We start from the raw sequence: 26,899 nt of genomic DNA, 5'->3' as shown, positions 1-26,899 counted from the left end.
AAGATTGCTAGAACTCATACAGCAATTTGGTAGCATGGCAGGATACAAAATCAATGCCCAGAAATCAATGGCATTTCTATACACTAACAATGAGACTGAAGAAAGAGAAATTAAGGAGTCAATCCCATTTACAATTGCACCCAAAAGCATAAGATACCTAGGAATAAACCTAACCAAAGAGGTAAAGGATCTATACCCTAAAAACTATAGAACACTTCTGAAAGAAATTGAGGAAGACACAAAGAGATGGAAAAATATTCCATGCTCATGGATTGGCAGAATTAATATTGTGAAAATGTCAATGTTACCCAGGGCAATTTACACGTTTAATGCAATCCCTATCAAAATACCATGGACTTTCTTCAGAGAGTTAGAACAAATGATTTTAAGATTTGTGTGGAATCAGAAAAGACCCCGAATAGCCAGGGGAATTTTAAAAAAGAAAACCACAGCTGGGGGCATCACAATGCCAGATTTCAGGTTGTACTACAAAGCTGTGGTCATCAAGACAGTGTGGTACTGGCACAAAAACAGACACATAGATCAATGGAACAGAATAGAGAACCCAGAAGTGGATCCTGAACTTTATGGTCAACTAATATTCGATAAAGGAGGAAAGACTATCCATTGGAAGAAAGACAGTCTTTTCAATAAATGGTGCTGGGCTGTTAGGGATTTACCCCAAAGATTCAGATGCAATGAAACGTCGGGACACCTGCACCCTGATGTTTCTATCAGCAATGGCCACAATAGCCAAACTGTGGAAGGAGCCTCGGTGTCCATCGAAAGATGAATGGATAAAGAAGATGTGGTTTATGTATACAATGGAATATTACTCAGCAATTAGAAACGACAAATACCCACCATTTGCTTCAACGTGGATGGAACTGGAGGGTATTGTGCTGAGTGAAATAAGTCAATCGGAGAAGGACAAACAGTGTATGTTCTCATTCATTTGGGGAATATAAATAATAGTGAAAGGGAATATAAAGGCAGGGAAAAGAAATGTTGGGAAATATCAGGAAGGGAGACAGAACATAAAGACTCCTAACTCGGGGAAACGAACCAGGGGTGGTGGAAGGGGAGGAGGGCGGGTGTTGGAGGGGAATGGGTGACGGGCACTGAGGTGGACACTTGACGGGATGAGCACTGGGTGTTTTTCTGTATGTTGGTAAATTGAACACCAATAAAAATTAATTTAAAAAAAAATAAGAAAATAAATAAATAAATGGTGCTGAGAAAATTGGACATCCACATGCAGAAGAATGAAACTAGACCACTCTCTTTCACCATACACAAAGATAAACTCAAAATGGATGAGAGATCTAAATGTGAGACAAGAGTCCATCAAAATCCTAGAGGAGAACACAGGAACACACTTTTTGAACTCGGCCACAGTAACTTCTTGCAAGATACATCCACGAAGGCAAAAGAAACAAAAGCAAAAATGAGCTATTGGGGCTTCATCAAGATAAAAAGCTTTTGCACAGCAAAGGATACAGTCAACAAAACTAAAAGACAACCTACAGAATGGGAGAAGATATTTGCAAATGACATATCAGATAAAGGGCTAGTATCCAAGATCTATAAAGAACTTATTAAACTCAACAGCAAAGAAACAAACAACCCAATCATGAAATGGGCAAAAGACATGAAGAGAAATCTCACAGAGGAAGACATAGACATGGCCAACCAGCACATGAGAAAATGCTCTGCATCACTTGCCATCAGGGAAATACAAATGAAAACCACAATGAGATACCACCTCACACCAGTGAGAATGGGGAAAATTAACAAGGCAGGAAACAACAAATGTTGGAGAGGATGTGGAGAAATGGGAACCCTCTTACACTGCTGGTGGGAATGTGAACTGCTGCAGCCACTCTGGAAAACTGTGTGGAGATTCCTCATAGAGTTAAAAATAGACCTGCCCTACGACCCAGCTATTGCACTGTTGGGGATTTACCCCAAAGATTCAGATGGAATGAAACGCCAGGACACCTGCACCCCGATGTTTCTAGCAGCAATGTCCACAATAGCCAAACTGTGGAAGGAGCCTCGGTGTCCATCGAAAGATGAATGGATAAAGAAGCTGTGGTCTATATGTACAATGGAATGTTACTCAGCCATTAGAAATGACAAATACCCACCATTTGCTTCAACGTGGATGGAACTGGAAGGTACTATGCTGAGTGAAGTAAGTCAATCAGAGAAGGACAAATATTGTATATTCTCATTGATTTGGGGAATATAAATAATAGTGAAAGGGAATATAAGGGAAGGGAGAATAAATGTGTGGGAAATATCAGAAAGGGAGAAAGAACATGAAGACTCCTAACTCTGGGAAACGAACTAGGGGTGATGGAAAGGGAGGAGGGCGGGGGGTGGGGGTGAATGGGTGAGGGGCACTGAGGGGGGCACTTGACGGGATGAGCACTGGGTGTTATTCTGTATGTTGGTAAATGAACACCAATAAAAAATAAATTTATTATTAAAAAAAAAAAGAAGCTCTCCTTGGAGAAAATCACTTCTCCAGTAGCCCCCTCTGCAAGAGATGTGCACATCTGTGTACCTTCCCTCTTTCAAAATTGGGAGGTAGGGTTTTTATCCCTATTGCTCCTCAAAGCCTCTTCCAGGCCATTTTTCTCTAACTTTTTAAAAATCCTTGTCCTGCTAAGAACCACAATATTTGGTCATCACCCTCTCCCACTCCTGCTTGCAGTCAGACACACAGACATCAGGCTCCTAGTCTCTCTCCTCATTCATCGGACAGTTGGCATCTGATTCAGTGTCCATTTGTAGCCACGTCATGTCACCACCCCCAGGTGACTGCAGTGTTAATAATTACTAGTACCACGATCTCTTAAGATTTTTTAGCCTCCCCACCACTAATAGTTCTGCAATACTCCGCCTCTGCCATCACATCTGTAATATATCCAGGTATGTCCTTCTTCTACACACTGTATATTAGGTTCCTAAAGGCCCAGTATCTGTGTTCTCTTCTCACTTCATACTCTCATTCCAGGCAATTGCTTCAAATACCAATTCACAAATGACTCATGATATCTTAACCAGGCAATCGCCTCCTCTAAATGGCATACTCACACACCCAACCACATACTTGACATCTCCTCTTAGACATTTCACAAGCACTTCAAACCCAAAATATCCACATGTGAACTCAAGAGGTGTCCCTGCCCATACTTGGTCATCTTCTACTGTTTTCTCTATCAATGAAGGGGCACAGGCTATCTGGTTATGTGAGCCAGAAATTTTGGAGTTGTTTGAAATAGCTCTCTCTACTCATCCACATGTAACTCATTAGCAAGGATTGTCAAATTAATATTCTAATTATCTCTAGAATCCATTCACTTCTTTCAATCTCCACTGCCACCACCTTAGTCCAAGCCACCATCATTTCTCAATAAGCTTTACAGCAATGAGTCTCCCTACTAGTTGATCTGCCAATCCATTTTTTCCAAAATGCAAATTTGAAATCTAACTCCCCCTCCTTTGTTAAAATGCCTCAAGATAAAGACAAGCTCAACAGGGACTACAGGGTCTCCATTTACTCATCAATTTCATTATTTCTCTCTACTCTAGCCAAAATGCCCGCTTTTAGTACTTGTCATGCTTTTTCCTGCTAGTCTTTGCACATGCTATTCTCCCTGCCTGTGACTCACTTCCCTCCCTTCTTCACTAAGTTAACTCCTCTTCATTTTTCAGAGCACAATCAGCACTTCCTCAAAGACTTCGCTGACTCTCTCTAACCAGGACTTACCCTTTTAGCAAACTCCAGTCCCACACTAACCCAACTACCTGTTTTCTTGCGCCTGGACCTGAGCCACCAACTGTTGCTACAGAGTCATTGATGTGCCTTACCAGCCCCAGATGCAGCCTTCAAGAAAGTACCACCATCTTTTTATAGGTGGTCATAGCACCATGCACCTCCACTTTGTAGCATTTACCGTGATTCTAATTTAACTTTTATCTTTAGGGCAGCTGTGTGGTGTCTACCTCACCCATTTTATAAGCTCCATAAAGACAGTCTGTTTTCTCCTCACCAATGTATCTCTCAGTGCTTAGCTCCAGTATCTGCCATAGAGTCTGCTCTCAAAATATGACTTTCAAATGGAGACTAAACATTCTTTAAAGTGCCTTACCTTGCAAATCTTCCATCAATTCAAACATCCCAGGATAATTAACTTGAATTTCATCAGTATCCTATTTAAAAAGAGAAGGGAAAGAAGAGAAAAATGTCATTTGACATTCATCATAAAAAACTCCGATTTGAAAACAGGCCACAGAGATTACCCAGACCAATTTCTCATGACAAATATATTCTCTATAATATTCTTCACAGATGTCATCTGGTTTTGCTTGATACATGAAAATGTCAAATTGTTAAATATTCACTATTATAAAGAAAAATCTTCCTAAAATTCCATTAACCCAGTTCTAGTTTTCTCCTTGGGAAAAACACAGAAGTCATCTATTTTGTATCTGTATCACCCTCTTCTTCAAGTCTTTAAATTCTTCTAGAATACTAAGTTTTTAGATGGAAGGGTTAGTTTACTGGACAGAATTCATAGACTTATAGATCCTTACACATCCTTACTGCATTACTCTGTACCTTGTCAGTATCAATCTCTTAAAATGGGACACCCAGGGGACCTGGGTGGTGCAGTCATTAAGTGTCCAAATCTTGGTTTCGGCTCAGGTCGTGATCTCTGGGTCGTGCAACTTCAGCCCCACGTTGGGCTCTTGCTCAACTTGGGATTTTCTTTCTCCCTGCTGTCTAAAAATCTTTAAAAACAACAAAAAAAGTGGCACCCAGAATCAAGCCAAATAAGGTAATCTCCCAAGATGTTTTCAATCTGCTTCTAGTAATGCAGCCATATTACACTGGCTCACTTGGAGGACAGGCACACTGAAGGCACATACTTTATTTCTCAAATGGACTTCTGGGTAGTTATGTTCCATTGTTTTTGAAGCCTGATACAAGAGTCTACTGTTGGTATAGTGGCAGAAACTACTGATGCTCCCCAATATCTGGGTGCTCCTTGATATTTTCCAAGCCTCTGAAAGGTATTTCTTCTGGCCAAAGGAAAGGAGAGAGCAAGGTAATAAAGAGCTAGTGAGCCTTTTCCAAGCCACTCCTTTTGCTGTAGTAATCTCAGAAGATTCAAGGGTGAGGTGGCACAACTATGGGATGGAGGTCAGCTGCCTACAGCATGAGGCTGTGATGTGATAAAGCTGTGTTAAGCATGAAGATGTAGGAGTTTGTCTACATTGGGAATTAGCCCCCAAATACACAACACATATATTTCCCCCTAAGTATGATATCAAAATGATATCAAAATGCTGCATGTATCTCAAACTCCATCTTATTTGCACTAACCACTTTTGAAATGTCTAGGTCTTTTTGCGCCACCCAGGGATCCCCTTTGTGTTTTATTTTTAAAGACTGTATTTATTTATTTAAGAGACAGAGTGAACAGGGGGGAGAGAGAGAGAAAGAGAAGCAGATTCCCTGCTGAGGACATGGGGCTCCCAAGACTTCAGGATTACGCCAAAGGTGGACGCTTTACCAACTGAGCCATCCAGGTGCCCTGATCTTTCTGTGTTTTGTAACTTTATTTAATATGCTCAGTATTCTTCCCAATTTTGGACTTTAATGTTGAACAGAATATAGTACAAAGCCCAAAAGAACACTTATCAAAAATATCCATTCTAATTCTCAGAAAAATGCAAAACAAAACGACCACTTTTTCTTTAACCTTAGAGATACAAGACCAAGTACAGGCAAGAGTTCACATATATTGTTGATGGGGCATATAAACTGATGCTATGTTTGGAAAGCCATCTGACCCTGTCAAAATTTCAATGTACAGATTCTTTAACCCAGCAATTCCACTGCTAGAAATTGACTTGACAAATATGCCAAGATTTATGTGAAAGGAAATTCACTGCAGCATTGTTTGAAATAGCAACAAAGTAACAACAAAAAAGAGCCCCCAAAACTAACTGTAAACAATCTAAATGTCCATTAAAAGAGAATTGGTTAAATAAAATATACCTATTTAATGAAATACTAAACAATTGTTAGAAAATCTGGTAGATATGTAGAGGGGACGATCTCCAAGACATGTTATTAACTAAAAAAAATCCTGAAAATGCTTACAGAATAAAAAAGCAAGAGTGTATATATTATTGCATATGTAGGTTTAAATGACAAAATTGTATTGTGGTCTACGATGAAAAATTGTTCTGAAAGGTAATCTCTGTGAAGAGGGACTAGGTATTAGAAGTTAAGAGGAAGAGACTTCTTTTCACTTTAGACCTGCTCTGTTTATCTCCTATCTATACATTTACCTTTTTTTAAGATTTATTTATTTATTCATGATAGACATAGAGAGAGAGAGAGGCAGAGAGAGAAGCAGGCTCCATGTCGGGAGCCCAACGCGGGACTCGATCCCGGGACTCCAGGATTGCGCTCTGGGCCAAAGTCAGGCGCCAAACCGCTGAGCCACCCAGGGATCCCCTCTACACATTTTTAAAATTTCCTTTTTCTTATTAACAAATGCATAACTGTATTATATGTGCACTTCTTTTTTTTTAATATTTATTTATTTTATTTATGATAGACATAGAGAGAGAGAGAGGCAGAGACATGGGAGGAAGGAGAAAGAGGCTCCATGCCAGGAGCCCGATGTGGGACTCGATCCCGGGACTCCAGGATCATGCCCTGGGCCAAAGGCAGGCGCTAAACCGCTGAGCCACCAAGGGATCCCCTATATATGCACTTCTTAATAAGACCATCTCTGGGCAATTTCTCTGCATTTTTCTACCTTAGGAAAGTATTTTTGAAAAAAGATTGTAAGACTAAAAACAAAATTTCTTCCATCCTGATACCTAGCCATTAAGCAGTATCCTTTGAAAACAATCTTTGAGTGAAACTAAAAGCACTATCTCCAACTCAATCAAAAGAATACAATAGCTTTGTCAAAGTCCTTATTCAATTTAAGATGAACCATATCTGCAATTTTCTCCTATTAGACTGGTAACTCCATATTCTAAAAGGAAATGACTCTTATTCAGAATGCCCATTAACTCTGAAAATAATTCACTATGCAAGTTATATAAATGTAAATAAGCAATCCTGAATTCACTTTAAAAATAAAAATCTACTGCCATATATAAAAATGATATGCCTAACGTTGTATGTAACATAAACCTGTGTAACTGATTATATAACCTTTTGGGGATGGGATTTTTAGAAAATGAATTATGACATAATGTTAACAGGGTATGTTACAGTGTATATGTCTCAAGGAACAAATTTGTATAGATTTATTATTAAATCAGCAACTCTAATTTTTGTAAACCACAAAGAAGACTCCACACCAAACTTTTTGTATTATCTTAGTGTTTGAATTATTCACCTCATTTTTTAGAGAAGAAAATAGAAAATTAGATTTCCCAACCAACAGAAATATAGGATTTTAAGTGCTGTTATAGGTTAAACATTTTTAGTAGAATTTTTTCTAAGATTTTACTTACTTTTTTTTTTAAGATTTTATTTATTTATTCATGAGACACAGAGAAAGAGGCAGAGACATAGAGGGAGAAGCAGCCTCCTCACAGAGAGCCCAATGTGGGACTCAATCCCTGGACCCAGTATCACTCCCTAAGCTGAAGGCAGACGCTCAACTGCTGAGCTACCCAGGCATCCAAAGATTTTACTTATTTATTGGGGATGCCTGGGTGGCTTAGTCAGTTAAGCATCTGCCTTTGGCTCAGATCATGACCTCAGCGTTCTGGGGTCAAACCTTGTTGGCCATTCCTGCTCAGCGGGGAGCCTGATTCTCCCTGTCCCTGTGCTTGCACTCTCTCTCTCAAATACATAAAAAACTTTTTTTAAAGATTTTATCTTTTTATTTATTTATTTATTTATTTATTTATTTATTTATTTATTTGAAGAGCATGCATGCACATGAGTGGGAGAAGAGGAGTAAGAATCTCAAGCAAACTCCAAACTCCTGAGCACAAAGCCCAGTGTGGGGCTTGGTCTCAAGATCCTGAGATTATGACGTGAGCCAAAATCAAGAGCTGAACACTTAACTGACTGAGCCACTAAGGTGCTCCAGTAAAAAATTTTCTAAGATGCACAGTCCAGGGACGCCTCCGTGGTTCAGTGGTTGAGCATCTGCCTTTGGCTCAGAGCATGACCTCGGTCCAGGGATCGAGTCCTGCACCAGGATCCCCACAGAGAGCCTGCTTCTCCCTCTGCCTATGACCCTGCCTCTCATGAATAAATAAAATCTTTTAAAAAATAAACAAAATAAAATGCACAGTTCAATTTACAACCATAGAAAACTGCAAGACGGCACACTTTTGAGGGTCCATAATGTCAAAACCATTTTTACAATAATACTAAGATACTATTTGGCTTTTTTTTTACTTCTCAGCCTCTCATAAGTACAATAGATTTTTCATAAGTTATGTGACATGTGAAATTCTAACAGATTATGACTGCAGAAGTAGGCATGAGAACTTAGTGTTTTTATTATGTCATATATTAAAGAAATTTGTAAAAATGTAAAGCAATGACATTCTTCGAATTTTTTCTTTTGGATAATAGTTTCTTTCCCCACAAAAAGTAAATTATTTATGTTAATACATAGTAGGTACACTATTGTTAGTTTTAAAAGTATTAACAAATACTAAAATTCAATTTGAATTTCTAATTTGGTTAAAATTGACAGGTAAAACCCACATAACAAAAGCTCTCTAAGGTTCTCAATAATATTAAGTGTGTAGCAAGGTCCTAAAACCAAAACTTTTGAGAGTTGTTGCTGACAGGAGAGAGCTAAGATTTAGGGGCTTAAAGACATAACAAACTTTTACAATTTAATGTTTACAACCAAAATATATTTGTGTTATTACTTATATAATTTTAAAAAGCTGAAAAATATACAGTGATCCCTCTATGTACAATTGCCTGTATTTGCCAGTATTTGCTTTAATTACAGAGCAGAACCCTCACGTGAAGCAGAGCTTTCCCATTTTCAGCTGCCAACAGCTGACTGTTGTTCTGCTGAGTCAGGCTATTTACAGTTTACAAAAGACACAGCTGTGAAATATTGCGGATTGATGTCATTTCCTAGCCTACTGCCTCTTCCCTTATTGAAGACCCTTTCCAACTTCAGAGACTCTTGTGGTCTCTTCCCTGTGCTTTCTACCAAATCAAGGAAGGACAGGACCATCTGTTTTTGGCTGGCTGCTTTTATGAAATATGTTCACATTAAATCTCCTTAAATGAGTTATTTCAATCTTAAGCCTATCAATGAGAAGCTTTCTTTGTCAGGAAATTCCTATGTCCTCTAGGAAAGAGACATGTTTAAATCTGAGTGGTTTGGAAAATCATAAGTCTACTCAACTGATCTCTGAAGGCAATAATAATATCCTTTCAAATGACTGTGCTAATGAAAGGAGCTTGAAGGGAGCAACCACTGTCTCTCCAGATGGAGACTTCCCTGTTGGAAGCCTTGGATAACAAAGTACTAGGACTATGAGGAGGGAGAGAGAGGAAGGCAAGAACAAATATTTATTGAGCATCTACCTTGGTCCAGGCACTTCACACCCTTTATCTTAGTATTTCTCATCTAAGGTGAGAAACATTTGCTTTTTATTTATTTTTTACATGATTGCTCAGAGACGTGAAGTAAATATACAAATTCCCCTAGCAAGGTAAGTAACCAAATTATACTTGTCAGACACCAATGCCCCATACCATCACTGTACCATACTGACTCCATGTTTCTTCAAACAGCCTACAGGTTCTCTTTCCAGACCTCTCCAGCCCTAATGGAGTTTGGCCCATTTCCTACATTTTCTAACCTTGACTGTAAATGTACATACTTTCATTTCTGCCTCATAGGGCACTATTTCAGTTGAGGGCTGGTGATAGAGGTAGTGCTGTAAATGCTCCTGAACATCTCCTTTTCCCCATCATCTGAAATGCTCTGTCCTATTACAAGTAACTCTGGATTTAAAGATTCTATTGGAGTTGTAGGTCTTGGAAAAGAACCTCCTTGTTAAGTGAGGGTTAGTTTTTTTTCAGCTACATATTCAGGTAACAAATAATAAAATTTCACGCTCCTACCTTTATCAATCAAAATATGTTTCTACAAACTAAATTTATAGAGAAAAAGTGCAAAAACCTTTCCATAATACCATCAATACCTACAGTTTTCTACCTTTAAAATGAGAAGTTGTTTCAGAACTGTGTGACTAATGGGTTAATGAGAATTAATCAACTCTCTTGATAGTTACCACAGTCAGTGTATTAAAGCCAGCTCTCCCAAGCAGATGTCCTAAGTCATTGACAGCAGTGAAAGGAGAAACGTGTGGAGAAAATCCTCCTTCCCTTTCTGTTTCTGCTAACTGTAACGAACACCGAAGTTCATAGAGTGTGTCACCTCCAAACATTGCACCAATAAATACTCCATCTGGTTTTAAAACATAATGAATCTGTAATAAATACAAAACAAAATTGAACACCAATAAAAAATAAATTTATTATTAAAAAAATACAAGACAACAAAATTAGTCTTATGTTAAAAAATGTTAAAAGAATAAACATATATTGTCTAAATCAATATTTTACAATTACCATTCTTGTTTTTTGTCAAAATCAGAAAATTTAAATAACACGTAAGGCAATCAAATGTCAGAAAGGAACTGCAGCATAATATTATTATAAAGATAGACAATAATTCATTGGTAGTATATCTATGAAATATGTCTTCAACTTTTCTAATAGATATAACTTACTTTTATAATGAGAAAAATACTGAAAGAAAAAAATTTAAAGTGTGGTGGGTAGATTACAAAACTCACAAACCTCCATCTGTGCCCTTTAAATGTCACTTCGCAACAACTCTCTCAAAAAATGAAGTCTATTTCCCCTCTCCCTGAATCTGGGACAGCCTTAGGACTTGCTGAGGCCAAAAGAATGCAGTGTAAGTGACAGTGTGCCAATGTCACACCAAGGTTTGAAATGGCCTTACATGATTCCCTGTGCTGCTACCATGTTGTGAACAAGCCTGCGCTAACCTGGCGAGGGATGAGAGATATGAGGAGCAGAGATCAGACACCCAGCTAAGAGGATTCTTGACCAGCCAGCTTCAAGACAGTCTAGCAGCAGATCACAGACACATGTGAGCCAAGTTAGACCCAAAAGGATTTCCTAATTAAGGCCAACCCAAATTCCCACCTAATCCACAAAATCGTGAGCTAAGTAAACTGTTTTTTTAAACCACTAAGCAGGGGTTGGTTTTTAGCAGAAAAAGCTAACTTATTCAGAAATTATTATAATTCACATTAATCTAACCAAGCATTAGTTTCCTATAAGAAATTATTAACTTATTTTCCAGTGTTAAGACAAAAGCCAATTTTTAATTGATAATTCAAACAAAATAGTTGCTGGAATGGATTCCAGAATCACAAATGTTTATTACTCACTGACTCTCTTAGAACTACCATCTGTAACTAGATTTGATGGACTATTCTCAACAATGAGAAACATTATAGAAAAAGGTAGATTCTGAAATAAACCCCAAATCATAGTAGGCTTTTCTCATCAAAGTATCCATCTTAAAATTTATATTTAATAAATTATGAAGCAAGGACAAAACAGCATATAAGCAAGCCAACCGTAAAATCTTTGCTATTTTTCCCCCCTTCTTGCCTCTTTGATGTTGCTTCCTTCCGTCACCAAACTAATTTAGCAGGGACCTAAGACCCAGTCCTCAGTTCTCTGCAGCTTCTTTCTACCTCAGATGGGCTTATCAATTCCCATGGATTTCACAAGGATGACTTCCAATCACTATCTTTAGCCTGGACATTGTCCCAGAACTCTAAGCTCATTTTTATCTGTCTGTGCCATGGACATTTGTCTCTTGGCAAACTCACCCTCCCAACACAATCAACACACACAACACTTATTCTCAAACCCACTCCCTCTCCAATTGCTGTTTTTCTGTCAGTTACCATTTTCCATTCCCTTTCTGTCCCCTGCTTTTACTAACTATTCTCCTAGGTATTCAGACTCAAAACTTTAGGGTGAGTTTGTGGACTCCTTTAGGTCTTTGATCTTCAGATCTAACCAGCCACCGAACTATTGATTCTTCTTTTAACAGAGTCTCAAATGTATTATCTCTTCCTCTTAACTCCTGCCACTGCCACCTAGCTTGTTTCTCTCATGCCTGGACCACGGAACAGTCTCTGTGATTGAACCGAAACTTCTGGCATCAGTTTTCCAAGTAGCAAAATGAAGAGATCTTACAGAGTTATTTATTAACATATTAAACATATTAAACAGGGCACAGTGATTGGTATGTGTTTAGTATGTGCTTAAGATACAGTAGTTATCCTGCCTACAGTCTTTTAATCATGTCACTTTCCTCCTTAAAATTCTCCAGTGGCTCTGAATTGCATAAAGAATGAACTCTCAATTCCTTTATCTGTTACCCAAGCCTTCCTGTATCTGGTCCCAAAATACCTTACCTCCTGGTATTATACTAATCTCCAAACAGGCTTCCTCTCTGTCCCTTCATGTTCCTGAGGCTTTTATCTCCCACCTATGCTGTGATTCTGCCTTCCCTCCCCATACCAGACCTGCCCTGCTCAAATAATTCTCTCTTCTTGAAGCTTTCCTACCCCACTCAAAGCCACAGTGATTTCCTTCCCTCTTCTGAACATAATGCTTTTTATCTACTCTTCACCAGTTCACTGATAAATGCCAATCAACAAACATACCTCAGTCTCTAATTATAAGCAGGGAAGATAGAAATATGAACAAATAGGTTCCTATCCACACAAAATTTATAGGCAATTAAGGGACCCACACTGAAAATGTCTTATATCAATGTGATGTCAATATTATTTTACCCAAGTTATTTTCTTTAACCTTTCATAAATATTTAAAACATCTCCATAATTAGAATCTTGAAAATTTTCTTACCTGTTCAAGTGCTCTAGGAAGGTCATTCACCCAATGTAAACTAGAATATTAATAACATATTGGTTTTAGTTTAATTCATATAATTAGTATAATTATCACTCACATAAAGAAAAACCACCAAAAAGATGTTAATTTTGAAGTCTGAAATTGTATATCAAAATTTCATACAAATTTTAAAGCAAAAAATATTCCTAGGGGAAAATCTTCATTCTGTCACACTAGAAAATGTGACAGTACTATAAATACTATACAGTATTTAGAACTTAATTTAGGAAATCTCTTGCATTTTCTTTTGAATAGAGATTCACTCCCTACCAGTGCATAGTGATATATGATGGCAAGAATCAAAGTCTCTGCAGATTATGGTCATACTTTCCTGATACAGGTGGCATCCTCTTATGCTGACTTCCAGGATAGCACTGAATACCCATTTCAAACCATACTATGTTTAAGATCACATTATCTTTCATAATCCTTGCTAACAATTATTAGATACTTTAAAAATTAAGAATGTCATATCACAAGCTCTATCATACTTATGGGGAAACTGAAAACAACAGAATTAGGTACTTGCAAATAGCAAGCTGAAGAGCTAAAACTCACATTCTAATTCCTTGCCCAGGGCTCTTTTCCTTTCTTTCCTCTTTTCCTTTGACCAACATTTCTGTAATGTTTTTCATTTCCTGATTAAATGTGAATACTTTTCTTTTTTTTTTTTTTTTTTTTTTTTTTAATGTGAATACTTTTCTAAATTTGTTCAGCATACCTTAAAAAGCAGGGAAGAAATTATAAACTCACTGAAGAAAATAGCTAGAGTACAACTCTTCCAGTTTTCTGGGAATGAGGGGTTCCTGGGACATAGGCTTTTCAGTGCTAATACTGGCAAAGTACTGGGTGAACCACAGTGATTGGTCACCCTAAAAAAGCTATCAAAAGGGCTCTGCTGACATGAAGGGCATGTTGAATCTTTGAAAGAAAATCTGACTATAAAACAAGACAAGGGAAAATAAAATTACACACATAAAATTTTTTTTCCCCTATTAGACGCTGAATTCTTTGAGGATGAGATCCCTGTCTGGATTCATTTTTGTATTTCCCCAAAGCATCTAGCTCAGACCCTTATATGTTATAATCTATTCAATAAATACCTGTATGTTTGTGGAATCAATGTGGAAAGACATGGTAGGAAGCACAAATGGGAAAAAATAACCTTAGGGACTCTATTTCTGTGTGGAAGAAAAACTGAAGTTGAAGGAAATACTAGTTTTTCCTTATTTGCCAGAATGAGTTTATAAGAGTGCTCTAATATTTGAATGTTGAGGCCAGTATAGTCTTTCCAACTTCTTCCCCTATCAATACTAAGATATGTATACTGGGAAGGAAAACCCCTCTATCACAGATGAACTTTAGCAAATTGAAAAAAGTTGGGGAAAAAAAGTTATGCTACTATATCATATCACCTCCAGTAGGGAGCATATAATTCGTAATTCTTTACCAGAGAAATCTTAGAGTTTATAAACTGGTTTGTGACTTAAAAAAAAAAAAAGTTATTAAAAATTTACTCCATTATCTATTTTTTTTACTGCATAATATTAAAACTACATACCATAAATTATTTATTTATAACATACACTTTTAAGAAGTACAAATGGATCACCAACCTTAAACTGCTAACCACCAGGTCAAATGTATTTTCTTTGAAGGGAAGGAACTCTTCATCAGCTAAAACACTGACAGTAGGAATTTCCATTTCTAAGGTATTTTTCTAGTGGTTAAAAAATAAAAGTTCAAAATACATTTATATAGAATCTCAGTTACTAACGAAATTATTGTTAAATTTAAGTCAATGTTGTATTTACTTGGCAATTTCTATCCCTTCCAAAAAAAACCCAACAGAGCCACAAAGAAGCTCAAGAAGTGTTTTTTAAGTGAGAATTAAGACTAGCCACAAAAACTAGCTAGCAGGTTGGAAAAAAATAAATAGGAAACCTCCCTCATACCAAAACAAATCTCAGAAGGCTGAAAGTTTCAGTGGAATAACTGAAACCATAAAAGTAGCAGACAAAAATATGGGTAAACATTTTTATACTCTTAGATGGTAACACTTTAAGCAAATGTGACTCAAAAGCCAGGAACCATAAAGGAAAAGACTAATTTGTGATGATAATCAAAACTTCTAAAAATCCATAAACAATGTAAACAACACACTTTGGGAAATATTTACAATATATATGATGAAATTAACATCCCTAAAAAACAAACTCTTACAAACTACCGAGAATAAGAACACACTAAGTCAGCAGTGCAGGTATAGGCACATCATAAAATTACTTACAAATTCACAAATTAAAAAATACCAATAGCCCAAAGACATCAATAGCTGTTGGCTACATTAACAACCAAAGTGCAAATAAAACTATCAATAAGATTCTACTTTCCACTATCAAACTGACAAAGACAGAAAACAATTGGCTCAGTACTGCCAAAGAAGAGAAAAAAGTGTTTTCATATAATATTATTCTTTCTTTTTATTATTATTTTTTTAAATTTTTATTCTATCTTTCTAATGGCAGTCTACTGCATATCAAAAATTTAAAGATGGATACCAATGAATTCATAAACTCCACTACTAGGAATTTATTTCCAGGGAAAAAAATAAATCAAATGTACCAAGTTGCCTTATATAAGGATGTTCTTCACAGTGCTGGTTATTAAGAAACTAGAGATATAATTGTCCTTCAACAGAAATTTAGCCAAATAAACCACGGAATATTTGTATATTGGAATCCTATATAGCCATTTAAAAAGGAGAAATTTGTGTATATATATGTCATTCGTTGATACAAAAGAACAATATCCTGTGAAAAACAGCATATTATTATACCATTTGTATATAATTATATGTTGGGAAGCAGTTATCTATCTGCAAAGATGGAGATAAAAATGTTAGCCGTGGTTGCCCATGAATGGTGGGACCAGGGATATTTCCTTTCCTTGTATTGGTATTTTACATTTCCTGTATTGCTTAATTCTTTATATGTGCTATATCTAATTAAAAAAAAAAAAAAAGCTATTTTCAATTTGAAGGAAATAAAAACAAAAAACTACAAATAAAACCAAAAGATCAGAAATCAATAATGTTAAAAAGCTACCTACCAAAGCATTTTCTGCAATGTCTACTTGGAAAAACTTCCCAACAGTTTCCTGCAATGGAATAAAGTTAATCAGATAATACAAAAAGAAACTGACAAAAACCCACTAACAAAACAAAGTAACTACTGAAATTGCTAAAGGAAAAAGTGGCCAGCAGTAATTTTCAGCTTTTTAAGGGTATTTTTCTGCAGTAAAACCAGTATACACAATTAGCTTTAATAACATATATTAAGTTACACAGATTTTAATATATGTAACTACACCTATGTTTAACACATTTAACTATATTTAATAAAATATACAACATAGGTGTGAATAATCAACCTCTTCGGTTCACTCAGTAGATTAAGGCTTATGTGTTAGCCTTTCCACAGTACAATATGCTGAGAGCTAGTCCCCACTCCTGGACCACAAAAGACCTGGATGGTTTTCCTGCCTTTTAGTTGTTCATTCAAAGAGTAAAGAAAGACTTAATAAACACAAGACACTTGAGAAGAGGAGCCCTCTGGTTTCATTTTCCCTGTTTCATCTCTCCTCTTCCAAGAGCACTGTACCATTTCTTTCCCAGATTAACAACTTCCACTACATTCTTTTCTCCAGGATTCTGCTCTCCCTGTCACCATTTCTATCAATCTTCCATCTGTCTTCCGTGTCTCTTTTCTTACCTTGAAACAGGCATAAGACTCCTAATCTTGAAAAATCTCACGTCTAACTACCTTCTACTTGTTCTGTTTGCCATCTACAACTCTAATTCTCATTAATGTCTTTCTCCTCAATTCCTGGTAACCTATTTCTACTTTCACTGCTCTACTAACACTATTTGTAAAGATTATTAACAACCTAATCAAGTAGAACAATGTATCTGCTCTCACTTCTACTTTACTTGACCTCTTTGAAGTCCAGCATGGTGAGTGGTCTCCTAGAAACTTCTTCAGTACTTTCTATGCTGCTTCCCCTCCTCTGACAAAGACAATCCTTTCCACTTCATGCACACCCCCTTCCTAAAGAACTTCCCTGCCCACAACTTGGAAAGGGTACCATACCATTACCTGGCTACTGTTAACTACTCAAGTGCAACTGGTGTGCAGGTGAATGTTTAACTACAGGCCTCCAAAAAAAAGGTACCCGAAGTTGTAGTCTTTGCCAATTTCTGTGGTGACATTACTCTTCATTCTCCCACCCCCAAACACAGTTGTGGAAGGTTCTTTTCTATATTCTTCCCCAGTGAGCTTACATTCCTGTGGCATCAGTTATCAACTGTGACAGGCTCCCAAATAAGAATAGCTTCCATTTACCCTGTCTCACTTTATCTTCTTGCTAACCTTTGGGGAGAGGTATCACTGCTCACATTTTACAGAAACTGAGGTGTGCAGAAGTTGGATAACTGGTCCAAGGGTATATATATATATATATATATACATATATATATACACACACACACACACACGAATATATATATAAAAATATATTTATATATATATATATTTATATAACATATGACATATATATATATATATATATATATATATATATAGTCAGCAAGTGGAGGAGATGAATGTGAAATCCCTTTCTAAGTTTATGTCAGCGCTCTTAACCTCAATACCCGAATTCTAGTTCCACATTTCCAACTACTTGTCAGATATTAACAGTTACCTCACATTCAAAATATCTAAAGCAAGAATGTCTCAGGCTCCTTGCCCCACCACCCCTGACTTTGAAGTAATAACTTCAAAGTTATCTTGCATTTATTCATGCAATTTCATTTAATAAATCTTCAACGTGTATTCTAGATATTGAGAATTTAGCAGTGACCATAAATGAGCATGTCTATGGAGTTTATACTCCAGTAAGAGAAGACAGATACCAATTAAATAAACATACATCAGGTACTAATAAGTGCTAATGAAACAAGTCAGACAAATAGCCAGTGGAGAGTGGGGACTCTATTTAATAGAATAGTCAGGGAAGGAATCTTTGATGAGGGGTCATTTGAGCAAAGACCTGAAAAAGGTGCGGAAGTAAGCCATACAGATATCTTGGGGAAGAACAGAGCAACAACTATTAATACAAATCTCTGGCCAGTTTGAGAGTTAGAGACAAGGTTAAGGTTGCTAAAAAGTAAGGAATGAGGGGAAGGACATAAGATAAGAGATATATGTTAGGGAGCCAGATCATTGAGGGCCTTATGGATTAAGAGTCTGGATTATTACTGAGTTAAAGAAGCCAACAGTTCTGAGCAGACGCCTGGCAATGAATTGACTTATGCTTTAAAATAATTACTTTGTTGTGAGAACAGACTGTTGAGGAAAAAGGTAGAAGCAGGGAGGCCAATACAATAATATTGAAAGTGGTAAGAACCATTAGTTATGGATATATTTTGAAATCCAAGTAAGATGGGGAGGATTCAGTGTGGGAGGAGAGGACACAAGAGCAAGTTTTCTGGCCTGAGCAACTAGAAGAACAGATTTGCTATGCCCACCACAACAGTGTTTTGAGAACCTCTCATGTCCCACTCCCACCACCCTGGCCCAAGTATATGTTTTTTTGAAGTAGATTTTACTTTTATTTTTTTTAGATTTTTATTTATTTACTCATGAGAGACAGAGAGAGAGGCGCAGAGACACAGTTAGAGGGAGAAGCAGGCTCCATGCAGGGAGCCCGATGCGGGACTTGATCCTGATTCCCAGGATCATGCCTGAGCCAAAGGCAGACCCTCAACTGCTGAGCCACCGAGGTGTCCCTGAAGTAGATTTTAGATATAATGCTCACTTTAATCTGTATCCAACACAGTGTTATATATACAGGGGCTAAAACAATAAATGAATGTCTTTATGGTCTGACTTAGAAAATGTAAAATGCTAGTTTAAGCCTTAATCAAGGCTACTTATACATAATCATACAGAAACATTTCTAATCAAATGATAAAATTAATATTTCTCTCAGCTAAAAAATTAGCTTAATCACATTTTCCAAATGAATGTGAATCTGATTTTATTGTGAAGTATTAAAAACATTTGCACAAAATGGGAATGAAGAACAACAGATCTTAGATTTAAGGAAACTATAAGTAGGAATCACTGTATAAAGCAAATTAAAAAAAAGAAAAACCACATTAAGAAAAAAATACTTAAGAGGAGACAAAACCACCATTGATTTACCATTTAAAAAATATGATACGAACTGAATTAAAGAAGAAATTTTTTTAAATAGTCAATTTTATTTCTTGAAAGTAAACTAAGTCACTGAATATATATACCTTATTCAAATGTTGTGCTATGTAACCTCTTCCACAACCAACATCCAAAGCAAGGGAAAAATTCCTAAAAAATAGACACAGAATTTATGTTTTGTCTGTAATAACACGGTCCACAAAATAATTATTAAAAATTAATTTTTCTGAAGTAAAAACATTTTAATGAATACAACTTTCAAAAAGTCACACCCTCTGCCTTTTCTGCCTCACCTTACAAGCTGTTTCTACCAGAGAACATATTGAAGGAGCAAGTCTATCTGGTCCAGACATTCACAGGACCTCACAGTCAACTGGCTTTCCATAAGGTTGCTCCATGAAGTGGATTCAAAGAACAAACTTAGTGGGGGTATTTTAATTTGATAATACATACAAATAAAGAATGAAAAGAAGCTAATGTATATTAACATGAAAATATCAGTATACTTTTCAGGAACTTTATTCCTTTTTCTCAATTTTGCTGAGGCAGCAGATGACTTAAAAATCATGTAAAATACCATAAAATGTTAATATGTTAAACTAAAATCAAAACACCCATTAAATAGTAGCTAACTTTTACTGAAATCTTATCAGGCTCAAAGCAATGTATTAATATTCAAAGTAGGTCAATCCAAAGTCCCTCAACTAATAAGCGGTAATCAGAATTTGAATTCAGTTAGTCAGAATCCTGAGCCAGAATTATTATCCCCCAAACTATGCTGCCTCTTCTACATATATGTCATACAAAACCAGTTCACAAATCTAATCATAATGTGACAAGAAAAACTTAACATTTTATCCACTAACATATTTTCTATTGGAACCTAAAGTCCTTTTTCAATTTCTATTAAAAACTTATGTCAAAAATATAGAACAACAGTATGCAGTTGGAGAACTGGTGGTGAGAAAAAACATTTTTTTACATAATGCCCTCGATTTTAGTTGAGAACACAAAGCAGTATGACATGGCGAAGTACACAAGCTTTGGGATCAGAAAGACATGATTTAGAATTCTGGACCTGCAATTTATTGGCTCTGTGACCATAGACAAGTGATTTAATCTCATTAAATCTGTTTCCCCATCTATAAAATGGAAAAGTTACTACCTTCCTCAAGAGAATTTTACGAAATGGTGCACGTATCTAGCACAGTACAAACGCTCAACAAAAGCTGGTTATGCGTTACTGTTATCACAGATTAAACAGTAATTTTTTTTAAGATTCTATTTTATTTGAGATAAAGTGTGCACACGCACAAGCAAAGGGAAAGGGCAGAGGGAGAGGGAGGAGCAAACTGCTTCCTGCTGAGTAGGGAGCCTGCCTACAGGCTCAATCCCAGGACCCTGGGATCATGACATGAGCTGAAGGATGACACTTAATGGACTGAGCCACTCAGGCACCACCAGATTACAGGAGTATTAAATAGATTTCAGATACCACAATTTAATAATCTGTGGGATTCGTTTTTTAAAAACGACGAAAGATCAGTGTGGACAACATAAAATACACTTTATAATGATAGAACATTAGTGCAAGGATATTTAGACTGGTATTTCTTTCTTTAGACTGGTATTTTTAATAATTTAGTTCTAAAGAGTTAATGTTAGTTTAACACATGCTTTTAGCCATTAATCACAGGTCTCTCTATAGCTCTATGTTCTATGACATAAAAAGACTTGTAAAATCCATACTGATTTGGAAAATTTAATGTTTCATTTTTAATAAATGGCCTAAAATCGAGGGAAATGAATGACTGCAGTATAGAGAACTAGCTATTTGTTTCAGATCCTTAAAATAATGGAATAAAACAGATGAAATGGGGGTGATTATTGGTAACAATGAAGCATTTTACCAAATCCAATTAATTCATCCCAAGATTTTTTTTTTAATTTTTATTTTTATTTATTTTTTTAAAAGATTTTATTCATTTGTGAGAGACACAGACTCAGAGAGAGAGAGGCAGAGACATAGACAGAGGGAGAAGCAGGCTCCAAAGGGAGCCTGATGCGGAACTCTATCCCGAACCGCTGGATCACGACCTGAGCTAAAGGCAGGCGCCCAGCCACTGAGCCACCAGGCGTCCCCATCTCAAGATTCTTTCAAGAACATTTCTAAAAAAATGACTGAGTTTTTAATTTTATAAAATTTCCCTTTTTAGAAACAAATATAATAAATTCATCCCACATTGGTCTTATTTATTTTACATTGGTCTAATTTAACGGACATCTTTTAAACAAAAGAACACAAAAAGTGATTTGCTAACATCACAGAGCACTTCACAGTAAAGACATTAACCATTATTTGCATGGTTCCTGCCACACAGCTGTAAACTTGAATTGGTAACGTTGTTATGCTTAATACAGAGCAATGAGTTCATCAAGGTTTTAATAATAACTCATCGAAGTGTTCTCTTCTCAAATTTGCCTCTATATAATTGTCAGAGAACCCTACTACCATTAACAATACTGAAGATAAAATGGCCACAGTCTCATATAACCTGAGTGGGGAACAAATCTAGGTAGACTCCACTTAGATTGTAAAAGACTCTCTTGTTAATTTTGGTTCAACTTTTAATTAAGTTTAGCAAATCTTAAAAATTCACATGTGGTCGGGGCAGCCCGGGTGGCTCAGTGGTTTAGCGCCACCTTCGGTCCGGGGCCTGATCCTGGAGACCCAAGATCGATTCCCGTGTCAGGCTCCCTGCAAGGAGCCTGCTTCTCTCTCTGTGTCTCTGCCTCTCTCTCTCTCTGCGTCTCTCATGAATAAATAAACAAAATCTTAAAAAGAAAAAGAAAAATTCACATGTGGTCAATTTTTATCTTCATTTTTGAAGCAATGTTATCATAACTGGCTTTAGGCCAAATGAAATTGCAACAGTCATTCAGGCTCATAGAGAAACTATGAGTTGTGCTTCAATTCTTTTTTTTGGGGGGGGGGGCAACAATGAAGAAAAAAGAATGCTTGCTCTCCAAATATAAAAAAGGAGAGACTGAAGAATGTGATTAAAATCACTAATCCTGGTAATAAATGCCTCTAGATTCTGCCATTCAAGACATTAAGCTCTCGGCATTCAATCTCTTGAATCTCCAGTCAAAAGTTAATTGTATTTTATTATGATAATTATCACTTACCTGGTTATGTCATACACACGATCTGCAATCTGACTTCCAACCTGAAGGATTACAAGCGGCAATGATGTATGTAAGTTAAGTAGATTTAACAGAGAAGCATCACTCTTTTTCTAGTTTTCAATAATCCACAGGTTACTTATGTTTTCAACTGTTGATAAGTACTTCTCTCTATCCTATTTTCACTTGGACCATAAATTACATAATTTGAGCATATATTATAAACACAATAAATTAAACTACCCCAGGAAACAAATGGAGGCCAATTACTTCAGAAGTCAATTTAGTGAATTCAAGACTACATATTTATGAATATGTATATATACTTTGGCCTTAATATTCTATCTGCTTTATAAAATTACAAGGATAAGAAGCAACAGAAGCATAACAAATACGTTATTGTCCACAGATATTAGCAGGAGGTACATAAAGTTGAATATTGTTAGCTAGGGTTTATTACAGATCAATGTATAAGTGATCACTTCAAAACTCTATTATTTGAAGACTCATCAGAAATTCTGTGGAACTATAAAAGAAGTAAACAACTTTTCTAAGCAACATGTGCAAATGAGAAAGTTAACCAAATCTGAAGAAATTGCACTTCATGCTATTCTCCCCAATCCCAACCAAATCTAAAAGAGGGTATAAAATAGGTGCTTCCTTTTGCTAGGCTAGCTTCATCTGGCAGGAATAAAAATGTGGGAGCCTAGTATTCCTTAGATTCCACTATTGCTTCATAAACACCCCAGAGTTTCTATTAGGATTTGGATGTTTAGAACATATGTATATTTGCTTGGGGCGGGGGGGAGTAGAGGGAGGGAAAGAGGTACAGCAGAAGTCTTTTCCTGGAGGATTCCACTTTGTATATCATTCCTGTTATGAATAACTTGTTCATTATAAAAAGAACTCTCATACACTTTACCTCATTTATTCTAGTCCTGCACATAGATGAGGCCTCAGTCAAGTTGTAACCTACATGCTTTACTTGGAGAAAAGTGGTTAGAAATATACATCTTTTAAGTACATGTCATTGTGAACCCTAAGAATGAATACAGCCGATCACCTGGTCAGGCCAAGTTTACACAGAGGTCTGTCCAAAGGAGCTCAGAAACTCTTTCCTGCTTTGGCTTTCAAGACTTCACTATACTTAACTTCAATTCTGCTTCATCCCAGAACATTTACTTAGGCCTGACCTTGGTGCTGTGTGTCCAAAGAGTAGAAACCTTAAGTTTCCAATCTACCTGGACAGAGGAAGAGGTCTTTCAAATGAAAGCAAATCACAGACCTTAACTTATCTTAATTAATTTTCTTAAAATATAAACCAGATCCTATCATTCCACTGCTGAAAACCATTCAACAAGGATGCCTGGGTGGCTCAGGGGTTGAGCACCTGCCCCTGGCTCAGGGTGTGATCCATGGTCTCAGGATGGAGTCCCACATTGGGCTCCCTCCCTGGAGCCTGCTTCTCCCTCTGCCTACCTCTCTGCCTTTCTCTCTGTGTCTTTCATGAATAAAAAAACCCAAACAAACAAAAACAAAAAGAACCATTCAACAGGCTTGGGGTGCCAGGATCATGATCTCAGGCTTGTGAGGTTGGGCCCCAGGTGGATGCTTTCTCTCCCCCCGCCCCCCCCCCCCAAAAAAAACAAAAACCATTCAAAAGCCTCACATTCTTCTAGGGCGGTGCTAACAGAAAAACAATGAGAGCCATATGTGAAATTTAAATTTTTCTAATAGCCACTTTTAAAAAGTAAAAAGAAACAACAGAAATCATTTTTCACATATTTTACTTAACTCAATGTATCAAAACTACAATTTCAACATGTAATCAAGATTTAAAAAAAAAAAAAAGCTGTTAGTGAAGTATTTGGCATCCTTTTCCCACACCTGTCGCTGAAATCCAGTGTATTTTACAGATAGAGCGCATCCCAAGTGGACTGGCGACATTTCACACGCTCAACAGCCACGTGTGGCCAGAGACTCCCGTATAGAATGGGTTGAGAAAATCCAAAGTCCTTATCTCTTACCGCCCTAATAACCTAGGCCCTCCCTGACCTCCCCTCCTACTCTCTCTTTCACCGAAGGCCTCAGCCAAGTCCTTTCCGTCCCAGAAACTCATTTGTCCTTCCCTTTGATTATTGAGGCTATTCCCTCCAGTCCTCAGCTTGCCTAATTCCTCATCGTGTCGTCTGCCCGAGCGGCCTTCTCTGACCACTGCAGTCATTACACCACTCCACTTCAGTACCTCACCTAACGTCTCTGGCTGAAATTCCATTTCTCGTTCACCTCCTGAGGGTCGCGCGCGGTCTTACTCTGCCCAGGACACAGCTGAAACACTTTGCTGGGAGAATGGATGAAGAGCACCTGGCAAATACGCGCACCCAGCAGCTCAGGCGATTACAGTAGACGCCCAGACACGCAGGGCGGCTGCCCAAGGCCGCAGGGCGAAGTGGGGTCGGCTGCGGCCTGGCCGGAGCCCCGCGCCGGCGCCTGAGGTAGGGGCTACCCTCCCCCGCTGCCCCGCGGACTCACCGCCTCCTTCAGGTAGTCAAACTTCATCGGCTCAGGCTGCCGGGCCGCCCAGTTCTTCTGTTTTCTCTTCAAATCTCGGTCGAAGATATTTAGGGCTCTGGGCGAGGTGCTGCCCGGGGGAGAGACGCCGGAGGCGACCTCCCTGACACCGAGGTTCTTTGCTGCGACCCCTGCCGCCGGAGGCCGCCGCCATAAGAGCCAGAGACGGCCCAGGCGCTGCATCTCCCGCCGTGACGCCGCTCGCAGGCGCTCTGCGCGCGCATGCGCCGCCGCGGTTCCGGCGCCTGCGCCGCAGAGCACAGTAGAGGGAAAGGAGAAGTAGTTTGTCCCAGTTCTCTCGCCATTCCGGCGGAGCGTCCCCCGGAGGATTGTGGGTGCGGGTCGCACGTGAGACCGGGCGAGAGTTCCGAGGTGAGTGGAGTCGGGTTTCAAGAAGAAGGGCTGCGCGGGGTGCTTAGCGAGTCTGTGGCAGGGTCTTCTTCCGATTCACGAGGGATTTTTTTTCTTTGCCATTCCAGTCGCGTTTCTCAGACTTTCTTGGTCCTCTCCAAGTCCTGTCGAGGGACCTCAGCCCAGTAGTTGCGCCCTAAGGTTTGGGGTTGGGAAGGAGATCGTCGTTCTGGGACCACCCTGGTGTTCTCCGCGTTAGAGGGCGGGTAAAGGGGAGAACGGGCTGTGGAGTTGAAGGTTGAGATCAGGCCGCCCATCTCTGCATATCTGACATTTATCGAACGCTTTCGTTGTAAACGTTTATATGCATTGTCACTAATGGTGAGAGGATACCTACCTCGTACCTACCTGTTAAGTGCTTATGTGTATAAGTGCATCATGGAAACCTATGGGGGTTTTCTTTGAAGTATAAAAAATTGTTTTTCGAATTTAAGGAAAACAAAATATAAGCCTTACTTTCTAAACAAAGCACTGCTACCCTGTTTGATCAGTTCCTTTTTGTTCTTAATACTCCGTGACTTAACTCTGCAAAAATCAAGTCGAGATGCTAAATCGTTATTATTTTCAAGGGAATAGTACTGATCTCTCACACACAATCTAATATGTTTTGGGGAGAATCAGCCCATTTGGGCCTTACTCAGTTATAGAATAAGAAATGATAGAGAGAAGTGATGTTTATTATCTAGGGTGAAACTGGGCAGCCCCGGTGGCGCAGCGGTTTAGCTGGAGACCTGGGATCGAGTCCCACGTCGGGCTTCTGCATGAAGCCTGCTTCTCCTTCCTCCTGTGTCTGCCTCTCTCTCTCGCTGTCTATCATAAATTAAAAAATCTTAAAAAAAAAAAAAAGCTAGGGTGAAACTTTTTGAAGGATTGTCAGATTTAAAGAGGGAACTTTGTGAGCTGAATCTGAGTCAATTTGGATCTATTTAGTTAGGAGAGTAGCCTTGTAGAACGAAGAGTTGTTTATAGAGTACCGTGAAGTAAGGAGTAACACAGAGAATGGGACCAGAATGTGAAGAAACATAGGACCAACTGAGGCTTGGGAAACTTTTGATTACATTAGCTTTTAACTGGCCTCAGGTATAGGTATGCAAAAAGAAATGTAGAAGTTCTAAGTGAGTGCGTTTGGCTAGTAAGCATTTGCCTCCCTCTGTAAGGCCCTGGAATTCTGCCTGGTTTTGTCTTAAATGTATTTCTCCAAATGCTCTATAATCAAAAGACTATATTTTAATAGTTTTTGCTTTTCTGCATGTGACTCAGTTGGGAAATGAAATTGAATGTGTTATCTTTATTTACATTTAAATTAGACCATATTGTGAATTAGTATTTATTTGTGAAGTATCTTTTTAACCCTTCGTTATGTAATATTTGTTTTATT

At 37.8% G+C, this 26,899-nt stretch overlaps 2 protein-coding genes across 7 annotated transcripts in view; one reads left to right on the top strand and one right to left on the bottom strand.

Moving 5' to 3' along the window:
- Nucleotides 1–25,382, bottom strand: part of NDUFAF5 (NADH:ubiquinone oxidoreductase complex assembly factor 5) — a 35,654-nt gene extending 10,272 nt beyond the window's left edge. For 2 of the 4 annotated variants that reach the window (XR_005984401.1, XM_041732762.1), the window contains exons 1-8: nucleotides 25,072–25,382; nucleotides 22,543–22,583; nucleotides 19,440–19,503; nucleotides 16,187–16,234; nucleotides 14,692–14,795; nucleotides 13,031–13,070; nucleotides 10,339–10,536; nucleotides 4,164–4,224 (exon numbers count right to left, since the gene is read on the bottom strand). Coding sequence is in view for 3 of the 4 variants with exons in the window: in XM_041732762.1 (XP_041588696.1) it covers nucleotides 4,164–4,224; nucleotides 10,339–10,536; nucleotides 13,031–13,070; nucleotides 14,692–14,795; nucleotides 16,187–16,234; nucleotides 19,440–19,503; nucleotides 22,543–22,583; nucleotides 25,072–25,293 (778 nt within the window). In the remaining variant the exon portion in view is untranslated. The remainder of the gene's footprint in view (nucleotides 1–4,163; nucleotides 4,225–10,338; nucleotides 10,537–13,030; nucleotides 13,071–14,691; nucleotides 14,796–16,186; nucleotides 16,235–19,439; nucleotides 19,504–22,542; nucleotides 22,584–25,071) is intronic. The other 2 variants (XM_041732763.1, XM_041732760.1) reach the window with 2 other exon arrangements.
- A 16-nt stretch (nucleotides 25,383–25,398) lies between these two features.
- The window catches only part of ESF1 (ESF1 nucleolar pre-rRNA processing protein homolog), a 64,723-nt gene continuing 63,222 nt past the window's right edge, over nucleotides 25,399–26,899 (top strand). The window contains exon 1 of one of the 3 annotated variants that reach the window (XM_041732757.1): nucleotides 25,399–25,482. Coding sequence is in view for 1 of the 3 variants with exons in the window: in XM_041732758.1 (XP_041588692.1) it covers nucleotides 25,840–25,842 (3 nt within the window). In the remaining 2 variants the exon portion in view is untranslated. The other 2 variants (XM_041732759.1, XM_041732758.1) reach the window with 2 other exon arrangements.

Source organism: Vulpes lagopus, chromosome 18 (genome assembly GCF_018345385.1).
Source record: "Vulpes lagopus strain Blue_001 chromosome 18, ASM1834538v1, whole genome shotgun sequence".
Classification (NCBI taxonomy): Eukaryota; Metazoa; Chordata; class Mammalia; order Carnivora; family Canidae; genus Vulpes; species Vulpes lagopus.
The sequence above is the reverse complement of the archived record's forward strand: the minus strand, read 5'-3'. Positions and strand labels throughout refer to the sequence as shown.